The 13,084-nt window shown below is 41.8% G+C and overlaps 1 protein-coding gene across 1 annotated transcript in view; it reads left to right on the top strand.

The window, feature by feature from the left end:
* The window catches only part of INSIG2 (insulin induced gene 2), a 32,281-nt gene extending 24,536 nt beyond the window's left edge, over nt 1-7,745 (top strand). Inside the window, exons 3-6 of the mRNA XM_015406308.1 lie at nt 1,049-1,176; nt 1,532-1,698; nt 3,086-3,185; nt 4,678-7,745. Coding sequence (XP_015261794.1) covers nt 1,049-1,176; nt 1,532-1,698; nt 3,086-3,185; nt 4,678-4,719 — 437 coding nt within the window. The 3' untranslated portion in view covers nt 4,720-7,745. The remainder of the gene's footprint in view (nt 1-1,048; nt 1,177-1,531; nt 1,699-3,085; nt 3,186-4,677) is intronic.
* Nucleotides 7,746-13,084: the final 5,339 nt, after the last annotated feature.

Here is a 13,084-nt window from a genome sequence, read left to right as displayed (position 1 = left end):
AATGAGGGCCGGAAGCAGGGGGCGGGGCTTTATCATGTGCCCCGCCCCCGTACCTCACCTGGGGGAACTGCGATCCCCCGCGATCCCCCCCGAAATGACCTCTGGTAGTAAGTACTAGTCTTGACTATGCTGCTTGACTTCATGTGTACTCTTGGCAGGAGTTAACATTACCAGCCTTTGTAGGTGCTGTCAAAATGTTGTGTATATGACCTCATCATAATGCTTGTAGGCCTTGGGGTTAAAGAGAGAAGGGGAAACAAGGGGAATGTTTCCTTATGTTCTTGTTGCGATAGGGATAAAGTCACTTGAGAGGACAGTCTATAATTGTTGGTCCAAAAGCAGGTGTCCTGGGGAACTGAAAGCAATGCTGTCTTAAGTGTGCAGTCCTAGGCATCCTACAAATTGACTTTTGCTTATACTTGAGTTTTGTCACACTCCTCTGTTTTTTAAACCTGCAGAAGAATCATGTGTCTGTGACTTCACTAGAACTAGTTACCCTGTCCCAGAGGTGACCAAAACACGTCTGTGGGAAATTAAGCTGTTGTAGAATGAAGATTTCAGATTAGGAAGCAAAAGGCAGGAATGATTGACATTAAACAAAAACACCCTACCTTCAAAGCTAAGACAGAGTACTTATAGAAAACAGCACATTTATTTAGGTCCTGAATTGGGGCCTTGCTCTTCTTCACTGAAGAATTGTAGCCAAACTGAAAGCAGGTTATGTCGTCTGAATTGTAGTGCTGCAAAGCTGCCGCTAAGCAACTGCTGAAATTGCATCAATGTACAGGTGTATTAGTAAGGGGTTGGGAGAAACAGTGAACCAGTACACAAAGATGAAAAGGAAACCTCATTTTTCAAGAGGCACTGGTATGTTGAGAATGATTAAATCCTGAACAGATTGTGAAGAACTTGAGGGGATAAATTTTTTCAACTGGGCATTCTTGCTGGAAAATGGCGAAATAAGTTCATTCATGTGCAAAGGGAATAAATTATGGATGACAAATTTTGCAGATTTCTCAGTATTTCTTTTATTTTTTTGTTTGTTTTCCAGCTGGGATTGGGTTATTGTACCCCTGCATGGACAGACATCTAGGTGAGCCGCATAAATTTAAGCGAGAATGGTCCAGTGTGATGCGATGTGTAGCAGTCTTTGTTGGTATAAATCATGCCAGTGCTGTATCCTTCTCAAGCATTAAGTTAATTAAAGTGGGGGTATTAAGAATTAAGTTAATTACGCTAGAGGCAATACCTTAATTTTATAGGGAGTGAAAAAGTTATATCAAGGCCTTCCTATTAATGTCACTGGAATTGCATGCACGGAACATTCTGTCATGTGCAAAAATTTGAAAAATATGTTTGAAATAAGTCTTTAATTAACAGAAGGTATTAAAGGATGTATCAAGGCTTGGGTCCCTGGGAATTTCAGAGAGCTGATAAGTGCTTAGAATGTGGGAAGTGTGCAGTGGTACTGGTAAAGTAAGAATTAATATTTCCTTGACCTTCTGAATTGGACCCTTAACAATGCTCACAGAAAGTGGATTTTGCCAACAACATCCAGTTATCTCTGACACTTGCAGCACTTTCCATTGGATTGTGGTGGACATTTGATAGGTCTCGAAGTGGCTTTGGCCTGGGTATAGGAATTGCATTTCTGGCCACACTTGCGACTCAGCTTCTGGTCTACAATGGAGTTTATCAGTAAGTGCGTGTGTACATATTGCATAGTAAAATTATATTCAGTAATGGCGGTATCTGGCTTATTTGTTGGATACTCAAAACTGCTTGACTACTTTCCATCATCAGTTAAGCCTGATGACACCTGTGACCCATTGGAATCAATGTGACTTAGCTGGGTGTCATTGCATACAAAGGTGTGACATGTAGGGATGGGCATGAACTGGCTCACAAACCTTTGTTCATGATGAATTTTGGCTGGTTCGTGGTTCACAAACTCCGTGGTTCGCGAACTGCAGCCGAGCCACAAACCTCCATGAACTTTTAAGGCAGTTTGTGGGTTGTTCATGGGGAGCAAAAGCTGCCAAAACATCCCTGCCACCGAAAGATTAGAAATAACTTGCTCCTGCGGTTCAGCTGTTTAAAGGGGCTTTCTTAGGCAGCCAGCTCCTGGGGCTAACTGCCCATGAAAGGCCCTTTAAATAGCTGAGCCGTGGGAGCAGGCTGCCCCTGTGGCTCAGCTGTTTGTGATATAGGCATCTGAACCACATTTTTGTGGTTTATGCCCATCCCTAGTGACATGTAACATAGGTTAGATTTTTATTTATTTATTTTTTAGAAAGCAGCCAGTGGGGAGCCCAACTGGGACCAAGGCTGTGGAATTTTGGTGGCCATGCAGGTTAATACTTTCCTGCATACCCTTTTTCCTCCACTGCAGATCAGCCTCCTCAGGAATGTAAATCTGCACAGCAAGTACCTGTTTCCCTTGTGAGGCAAATACCTGTGAGTGGGTTAGCAACCCTTCCCTCATTGCTGCAGCTCTGATTCAAATAGCTTCCCCGCCTTGCCAGGCTTGCTTCTGAAAATTTAACACAAAAGCAGGAAATGTCAGCATGGATCTTCCACGATCTTACCTAGTTGGGCCCTTAACATTGCACCCCACGATACAGAAAGGAATTTGCCTGGCACTGTCTGTTGCTGTTCAGACTGTGTATTTCTATACTTGCTGGTAATTCCTGCTCCATCCTTCCTGCATGCAGCATCATTAATGAGAGAGTGTAATTCCTAAGGGTTGGCATAAGGTGTTTTGCCACTCCCAGTGAAGTAACTGTTGTGCTAGAACTTGTAGTTCCTCACGCACTTAACTACAGTTTTACACAGTAAGCGTCAATGCCCTCTTTGGCATCCTATGCACCTTTTTAGTTACTGCAAAGTTGCATGGTGTAGGAACATAGGCTAGCTGCCACTGCCCCGTTTTTTTCTAAAAACAGGACTGTGTATTGCCACAAATTGTTATTTGTGCCAATCCAGTTTGATCCTGTCCATAGCCTCAACATGCCAGAGTTTCATGTCCTCCTTCTGTTGTGTTCAGAACTGTCAAGTAATACACGACTCTTTTCCCTTTCCTTAGATACACTTCACCTGACTTTCTTTATGTTCGTTCCTGGTTACCATGTATCTTTTTTGCTGGTGGAATAACAATGGGAAACATTGGCCGGCAGCTGGCAATGGTAAGTTAGTTTATTAGATTGTTTGCAGTGTGCTTAAGAAAGATTTAATCGGCTGGCAGGTGCACCGCTTTTTCCTTGCAGGCCGTGTCCAGGTATTTGCATTGCTTGTATTCGTACTCAGGCAGTTCGAGATGCTGCGCCAGTAATGCTCTTCTCTACTAATCATGTCACACATCCAATGGTGGTGTGCACTGCATCAAACTTGAATACACCCCCCCCCAGCCTAGCTAGCCACTTTGCCATCCTTGCCAGGCTAGTACCTGCTTGACACTGGATTCTCAGCTGCACCCCGCCACACCAAGCAATAAAACAGTGTTGTAAAAAAAAATAGGTAACTGAAAAAGCTGAGATTGTTAAAATGAATGCTTCAAAGCTGCACGATCCTTACAAAAATCCTATTTTATTTACTCATTTAGGACATTTTCACGTGCCACTTTTCTTCAGGTAGGGTATTCTTTATTACCTAGGCGTTTTTAGATGGGTGGCTGAGATAGAAAGAACTGACTGTCCAAGACCACATCATGAGTTTACAGGAGAGGCAAGGTTTGAAGTTTGGTCTCTCCATTGTACCCTATGCAAGCTCTTGGCAAGTTCTTGTTGTGACAGATGGGTTGTCAGTGGCATTGTGCCTGATCAAATAGAGACTGGGCAATACTACTCTGAAACAATGCCTCAGTAATTCCCATTTGCCTAAGGTTCTGTTTGCCCATTCAGGCATGAATTGGATTCACACAAGTAGGATTGTGCAGCTTGATCTGCCTTTGCTGATAGGAATACAACTATCCTGCACTTCTTTTGCTTCTTTTAGAAAAGGACACCACAAAAGGGGGGGGTAACCCAACCTGAGAGTCAAGTCAGGAACCTAGAAGGTTGAGCAGCTGAAACATGGGACAAAATACATCTATTTATTACAAAATGCACAAAAACTATGGATTAAAAACAACGTAAATATAATGCAGATAAAACCACACAGGTAGGGTGTATCACATTACATACAGCAAGAAATGTAGGTTGCACGTACAGTAACTACTGGATTAAAATATTGGTTACACATATAATAACTACAGGACCAAAACACAATTTGACCCAGAGGGCCTTTTTCAATGGTCTAAATAATAACAACACACACACAAAAAAAAATGTAAATATAAAATATCTGTTCCAGGCCAAGCAGGTTGTGTATGAATCACTGGAATAGTGTGTGTGGACACACACTGTGAATAGAGCAACAACCAAGGGCAGAATCGTTGTGCAAAGTTACCATCTCTAATGGGTGTGGGTGGGTGTATTTTGTTCTATGTTCTTTTAGAAAAGGTACCGTGGCTGTTGCCGTCTTACCCTGTATGCACAGATCACCAGGGCACTGGCAGATCTGGTTCATTTAAAGAATGGAAGCCCACCAAGCTGCATCGTTCTTTCTTGCCAAAAATTGTGTTTGTACATCATTTCCTAAAGCATTCACACCATAAATTGTTGTGTGTTTGTTTTGCAGTATGAATGCAAAGTCATTGCGGAAAAGTCTCATCAGGACTGAAGAGAGTGAAATATGGCTTTGCACAGGACAACAAAACGACAAATGACGGAAGAGAACACACTAAGGAGCACTTGTCACTAAAATTGCCAAACAGCCATTTCCTTCTTGTTTCTTCTTCCGCTTTCATCTCTCTGCTTCCCCCAGCTGGTTCCATCCACACGAGGCACCATTTATTGCAATCTGTGATTGCTTCACCTGTAGCTCACTTGAAAATTCGAGACTTGGAACTGATTGTGTAAAATGTGGGCTCGAATGCAACACATTGAACAAGATGGTCTTTTATGGCGAGGAGCCTTTAATTTCCCCACTAAGCTAGGCTTGGCTGATGCCATCCTCTTCTCCCTCTTCTCCCCCCCCCCCCCCCAATGTTCACAGTGCCAAACTAAACTTTGGTGGTCTTGGAGGGAGTGGCTGCTGTTTCATTATCCTTCAGGCCTGTGATGTAGAGGTGTTTTGAAAAGACATTGATAAAATTGAATCAAAAACATAGTCCCAAGTGATGTCATCAGTCATTTCCATCCGCAGGTCAGTCATTTCTATCCGCAATGCACATATCAGGTGCATTGGCATGCAACCAACATGAGGTGTCTTGTTCTGTGTGCTTTGCACTTAGGATACATAATCGATCTGGCAGTTACAATGTCCACGCATGTGAAATGCTTAGGAGCATGTCCCTTTGCAGTCGGGCGTCTCTGCCCCAGCAGAAACACAGCTGCAAGTGCAAGCATGGCCCCGAAGGAAGTGATTACTGTGGACAGCAACAGTTGCTTGCTCTGCAAATAGGAAAATCCAAAACTCTCCTAACTGTACTGAGATATTCCTTGGTGTACTGTTTGCAAATCTAATGTGAACTGTTCCTATGCAGACTTCATTACATGAATAGATGGGAGTGTTCTTGTGCAGGATTGCCACTTGTGGCAGCGGGACTCGGAAAGGATACTAATGAATTGGGACCAGCTCATGCCATACGCTCATTCTGCTTTTATTACGACAGACTTGGGAGTGGGGGTGGGGAGATATGCCTTATTGAAGACAAAGCCCCAGGGTCATCTATCTAAATGGAAACTTCAGTCGAATCTCCTCTAAACCCTGGCCAGTTTCATCACTTCTGTCACTATTATATCCATTCAGGCTGTGTACTGCTGCTTTTTTAAAAGTTACTTTCTTAAAAAATTGTGAAAGGTTTTAGAGAAACATGCTGCAGCCCCTTGAAAAGGCTGAAGTTGGCCCAAAGAACATCTGCTCAGAGAGAGCATTTATTTTTTTCTTAATAATGTGTATGTTACACTCATAGACACGGAAACAGGCACATCAAGCAGCATTTTTTATAGCTTGCAATCTAATACGTGGAGAATATGCAATGCAGGTCTTGAAGGAAATGTTATCAGAAGGAAAACGTGCAATCAATAAGACTTTTTTTTTTAAAAAAACCCCACAAATAATATGCAACGTATCAGTAGCTCCAGCTTTCCACTGGCAGTTGCAGCTTCATTTCAATGCACAGCAACTCCTCCAAAGTGGTTGTGATGTTACAGAAATTAATAATATTTGAAAGCATTTAAGTATTAGTGCATGTGCTTATTGCTCTTCCCTCCAAGTTCTTTCATATTAAAATGTCTCCATAATTCCAAGCATCATTCACACCACTTAAGGATTTGTTTTGAAATTATGCACATCTGATTTAATTTTAAAACATCTCCTTAAGTGGTGTGACTGATGCTTGGAATTATGGAGATGCTTTAACATGAAATACCATGTGATTGATATTTTAGGCTCAGCAGAATTTGTGGCTATCCAACAGTTATGCTGATATTTATGGGGTTGACTCACACATTTTAGGTGGTGTTCTAAGCTTGTTAAATATTGGCACAAGAACAACTTAAAGGCTTAAAATCTGTAATTTTTGTCCCTTGTACAGCAGTTTGTGATTAAATCCGAGTACTGCTATGGGTGATAAATCAGTGAGGAGTACGGGGTTTGAAAGAGCTGTACCTGAGCTCTCTGACTTACCATGTTCTTTCTGCTGTTTGTGTGCTCTTGGCTCTGTCCATATACGTATAGAGCATGGAATAAATCGGAAACGATGTGTACTGAAAGGAGATCATCTTCTACAATGAGTTTTTCCAGTCTTTCTTGTGGGAGTAAGCTGCCCTAGAGAGTAGAGCAAGATTGTGGTGTGCCACAGATTTTTGTGAATATAAGCGAAATGACTGAAGACAACTGGCAATTGTGTGGGACCTTAGTTCACAGAATAGCAGTATAATTATGGTTCACTGTGGCTGTGTTATCTGAAGATTATGCATACCATCTGTATTTTCTAAAGACTCAGTAATGCTTGGAAGACTTAACCATTTGATGGTTGTCCTTCAAATCTTATGTGTTCTCAGTATCACACAGTCATTCCATCCAGCTTTATAGAAGGAACTTCTCCATTTTGCTGAAGAAATCCAGGGCGACTTAACTGTGCTGTTAAAAACTTAAATGCATGAAGACATAACTCTCAGGCCTTGCATATTAACTTGGATGCAGAAAGTGCTACTTTTGCTAAGAAACCACTTGCACACCACCCTTGTGAGTTGTCTTTGCTGGGCATCAGTAATAGCACATGGTCGGTTTGAAAATCCCATTGTGAAAAACATTACTCCTCCGGTTTTTGCAACTGATGCCATTTCAGCCTGTCTTCTCAGTTATTTTGGTGGATTGCTCTGTTTTAATAAGTTGCTCTTCATTTAAAACAATCCACAAATATTTTGTGTAACAACCAGCCCATACTGAAATCTTGAGAGGATATATTTGTAATGGGAATGCAGAAACAACCTTAATTACAGTGGTGGAAAGATGCAGCTATTGTATAATGTGTAATTACAATATTAGTCTGTCTTCAAAATGTTCTATAGAGGATGAATAAGGTATATTTTAGATACAACTTTATAAGCACTATAAACTCTTCACTAGTTGTGAATTGTAAAGGTGGTTGTTGTTTACTTCAAATTGCTGTTAAAAGCAAGATGTGTATTAAAAAATAATTACAGTCTCGTTGGGGAGGTTTCTTTTTTATTGCCTGAGTAGCAGTAAGTAGCAGGAAGGAAGGCCGAGCGCCGAAGAATAGATTCTTTTGAACTATGGTGCTGAAGAAGACTCTTGAGAGTCCCTTGGACTGCAAGAAGATCAAATCAGTCAGTCCTAAAAGAAATCAACCCTGACTGTTCCCTGGAAGGCCAGATAATGAAACTGAAGCTCAAATATTTTGGCCACCAAATGAGAAGGGAGCACTCACTGGAGAAGACCCTGATGCTGGGAAAGATTGAAGGTCAAAGAAGACGGGGACGGCAAAGGATGAGATGTTTAGTGTCATTGATGCAACGAACATGAAGTTGAGCAAACGGCAGAGGACGGCAGAAGCCCTGGCGTGATCTGGTCCATGGGGTCGTGAAGAGTTGGACTCAACTGTGTGACTGAACAACAAAAAGCAGTACTTCATATATGTATCACAGTGATTATTTTTCAGTGATAAAGTTAGAATGATGTTGGCTGTTGAGCTGGCATCAAGGTTATAGAATAACTTTTTAAAAGAGACCACAAGAAAGCCAAGCCTGCTACTACACTTAAACCAGCCATTGTGCTGAGTGATTTTGGAATGACATTCCAGACCTGTTAGAGCAAAGGATTCAAAGCCAGGTCACTATCTGTCCATAGCTCATCAGCTTTCCTAGTTACATAGCTAAATGAAAGCAGTATGTCCACTGTTCTGATGTTCTGTGAAACTAGACCACTTTATAATGGAAGTTGCCCAATTAGAAGATGTTTTTAATCCTAAAAATCCACTTTTGTTCTGTCACATGATACTCCTCCATGGGTTTTGCTTCCGAGAAATTATTTCTATGAAGGAATAAAGTAGTAAAGTCTTATGGGAAATTGGACTAACTGGTTCCATTCAGATATAATGCAAAATCATGGTTTATTTTAATTGCTTAGTTTATGGAAGCAGGATTTAGCTTTCCTTTTACTATACAAGTCCTAATGTGCCACAGCAAATGCTACTTTTGTTGTCTTCATTCTCTAGCCAAGGTGCTGGGGAATAAGCCAGTGTAAAGTCAGGATGTCTGTATGCACACCTCATGTGAAATCATGGCTGAAGACTAACTTGTTTAGAAACTAACTTCAAGCAGTAATTCCAGAACCTCTTTTGAAAGACTAATCAGGTACTGGAGTCACCAGCGATCTGAAAATTACACCCTAGTTTAATTAAGCCATGGTTTTTGGTGATGTCTCAGTTGAGCTTGTATGTGTATGTGGCATGCACACACTTTTGAAAAGTTCGTATCAGTTTTCAGTTCCGAAACACTATTTTCAGTACATACGTCTCCTCAAAATAATCCCCAACACAGTATTCTTGAAGAAAATCTGACTGTAAGTTATTTAGACAACTGTAAGGGATGTGCCACTGGGATTTTTTTTTTAATTAAAAAACAGTTTGTTTTTGTGTGTGTCCTTAGAGGAATAGCTGCTTAAGAAATTCATTCTAACATGTTGAACTTTATTTCTGTTGACCATGATGACAGAACTTCGACATAGTATGGATAATTTCTGCATTCTGTTCTGGAAACAGCTCTTTTGTCCCTAGTCCTTGGACCAGAATAAATTCTAAACATTGTTAGCTATGTCAATTTTCAGCCCTAAAAAGGTAGAAAGTGACTATGGTATGCAACCTCAACACATTTGCTGGAATGTAAATAAGAACTTAAGAAAGAGCCCTGCTGGATCAGACCAGTGGTTCATTTAGTCCAGCACTCTGCCTCACACAGTGGCCAACAAGTTCCTCAGGAGGGACCACAAGAAATCATACAGGCTGAGGCCCTCCCCTGGATATTGTCTCCTGCATGGATATTCAGAGGTGTATTGCATCTGGACGTGGCTAGTCACCATGGCTAGTAGCCACTGATAGATCTTTTTAAAGCTATCTGTGCCTCTGGCATGTGCAATGTGAATGCATAACAAAATGGGAATCATTTAGTTTCCATAGTGAGAAGTCACAGGAATATCATTGTAATCAGTTAATTTCAGCAATCATATTTAGTGTTGGGCTTTTTGAGTGTTTTTAATGGTTTGCATAACTTCTCAGTAATATTCATAACAGCACTGTAAGTTATGCAAGTATTGGGCTACCTAGTGAGTTCATGGCTGAGTTACGATTTTCATCGGGGCCTACTGTAGTCACAAGGAGCTGCGGTGGCTCAAGTGGTTAAGACGCTGAACTGCCGGCTGTGGAAGGTCAGTAGTTCAGCAGTTCGAGACCTGGGTGCCGCATGATGGAGTGAGCTCCCGTCTCTAGTTCCAGCTCCTGCCAACCTAGCAGTTCGAAAGCAAGACATTGCAAGTAGATAAATAGGTACCACTTCGGTGGGAAGGTAACAGCGTTCCGTGCGCCTTGTGTTTAGTCATGCCGGCCACATGACCACGGAAACGTCTTTGGACAGCGCTGGCTCTTCGGCTCTGAAACGGAGATGAGCACCGCAACCCTAGAGTCGGATTCGACTGGCTTTCGAGCAAGGGAACCTTTACCTTTACTATAGTCACAGGTCATTGGGTGCCTAAATCGCACCATTCTGTAACCTCTGCTCTGACAGTGGAAATGCCGCAGACTATTTTTAGCAAGGCTGGCTGAGACCTTTATTTTCTTGGGTCAATGTGGCAACAGCTGCTTGTAGAAACTCCCTGCAAGAAGAAAACAATTGTGCTTTAATCCTTTCTTTTAAAGACCTGGGGGAAAATCTTATGCTAGCAAAATAGTCAGAGGGAGACAGACAAGCCAAGATAAGCAGCTGAAAAGCAAGGTTGCCCTCAGAAAATTGGAGGAAAAGCTCGGTTTACATAAGAAAACAGATATACCACCTGTCCTGCACATCTTTTTATGCAGAGGTACCATATCATTAGCAGCAGCAGTGATGGCGAGTTCATTTAGTAAGGGTGGGTGGCAAAGTGGAAGTGGCTGGTGACGAATGCCTCAGTGATTGGTTCTGTTTTAAGTAGGCAAGCTGGATGCAATTTCAGTCAAAGGTCCTGGCTTCTTCACAGCTGCCGCTTCAATTAACTTTCACATATAGAACCTTGCATATCTAATTTTAGAATGGCTTTCTTCCATTGCTCCAGCCTTCATGAGTGAAGTGTCGCACGCTGAAGCGTGTTCTTAGCATCACTCGAGAGAACCCCCTTACCTGATGACTTGCCTGTAGTAGAATAGCTATAAGAGGAACTGTGGTAAAAGCAGATCATGGGAATAGATCCATTAAAAATTCTGAAAGAATAAAATAGAGAGTGAATGGCCTATCGCCATCTTTAAATGTATTCCTCTACAGCAATATATTCTGGTGACAGGGATACCTAATGCTGCTATAAAGTTGGTGAATTCTCAGGGGTAAGTAGCAGTTCATGGTAAAAAGTTTTCCTTGTGAAACTTTTACAGAGTCTGAGGCAAAGTGCAATAAATTATGGTCAAGGAAGAGAAAATACTCCTGGGAAACAGGAAACTGGCATGTGGCTCTGGGCAAAGAAATATTTCTTTGTGTTACTTTGGTCTGAGGAGGCACATTCTGTTTCTGTGACAGTGCTTTTTTATGCCATCAGAAAAAATTGTTAAGGACAGCTCTCTCTTTAAAAAGCAATAACTCAGATGTTCTATTGCTCTGATGGCCCTGCAATATGAGAAATGATTATAGCTGTTAGAAAATTACCTTCATTGAATTGGCCATAGTTGTTTAAGGTTTTTGACAAAATTTTGAAACTTGGCAGCAAAGATGAACAAAGCAAATATATAATGTGTAAGTATCATCTAATCAAATCTGATGCCTTGTTACCTACTGAGACAGAGACCAAGAAATATGCAGCCAACATTTTCTCTTTTTATAATTTTCCCCCCTCAACAGAATGAGGGAAATTATACAAAATGTACAGAGAGATCTTACAAAGGAATGCACAAAACCCAAGGACAGTTATGTTTTAGGAAACAATTTCAGAGTAATCCCATATTTGATGTAAGTGTATTGCATTAACTCTGGATTTTCTTTCGTGCCAAACTCTATTAAAGCACTGATCCCTCTTTGGAGGGGTTCAGCTTGAATCTTGACTGGGGACCATGAGAAACAGTTGGTTTATGTTTGTAGTGTAGGCATGTTTTGGATGTAGGAGCCTTAACTCAAATTCCTACACCAAAGGCATTTCTACATTACAAATAAAAAACAGTTATGGGGTTAGATCCAAATTTCCACTGACCGAAGGGGTTTCCTTCAGCAGAGCAGAGCTTTGTCATCTCACCCTCCCACTGTGGCCCAAAATGCTGTTTTTGAAGGATGGGGATTCCCAGAACATCACGAGGGGGAAGTTGAAAGCCTGCAGCGAGAGGAGGAAGTCTGTGAAAAACGCCCACCCAATCCGTCAGTGAAAATTTTCTGTTGGATGCAACTCCATGGTCCCCAGCCAAAGGAATTGTGGGGATTATAATGCTGTCAAAAGGTTAGGCTTCATAATTGCGGTACAATTCTCATGACTTGTCGGAAAGTCATCAAAGTTAAACTGATTTCAAGCTGCCTTTAATTTGTAATGGAGGAGAGCTGGAATGAACATGATTTTTAGTATAGACCTGACAAAGCCGTTGCCTGTTAAGAAGTCATCTGGTCTGCCCTCCTCCCAGTTTCTAATCTGGGACCATAATTGGTATTGTCCTTGAAAGGGGCGGGTTTCTTTTTATGCAGTGGTAGTAATTAGCGGGTAAACCATCTGCACTGATGCTCCTAGATTGGCCATATTTCCTGTGTGATGCAACTGGTCAGAAAGAAGTGGAAGCTCAGCAGGACAGCACTTCAGGATCTTGTAGTGTCTCTCTACAGGACAGAAGAGATTTCAGTCCTATCAAGTTCTGTGTCTGGTACTCTTTAAGCTGGGTGATGTGAGTTTAACTGGCTAGGTTGTGAGTAGCATTATCAGACTGAATACAGGTTTGTTTCTTTAATGGTTTTGTAGAGAAAGTAGATTGGCTATAGCCTTGGAGTGGCAATTGTCCCGAGTAGGCCCGGCTTGCTGCAACCAGGGCCAGGTCCGCCACTACCACCATCACCAACGAACCCAGTTGATAACTGGGAACGGAGTGGCCCTAAGACGATTGCATCTCAGTGGTGTGGTAGATCGGTACCGTTGTATGGGGATGGAGGCAACATCTACTGGACACCATCTTGTCTTAATTTAAGAGCAACAGTACTGAGCTCTTTATATAATTTTGATATGTATTCAGTTTTATCTTGCTTTACATGGTTTTGTGCAGAGGTCATTTCGGGGGGGAACGCGGGGGAATGCAGTTCCCCCAGGTGAGGTA

The sequence above is a fragment of the Gekko japonicus genome, unplaced genomic scaffold, assembly GCF_001447785.1.
Source record: "Gekko japonicus isolate JY-2015 unplaced genomic scaffold, Gekko_japonicus_V1.1 scaffold1925, whole genome shotgun sequence".
NCBI lineage: Eukaryota > Metazoa > Chordata > Lepidosauria > Squamata > Gekkonidae > Gekko > Gekko japonicus.
This window is presented reverse-complemented; position numbering and strand designations above follow the sequence as displayed.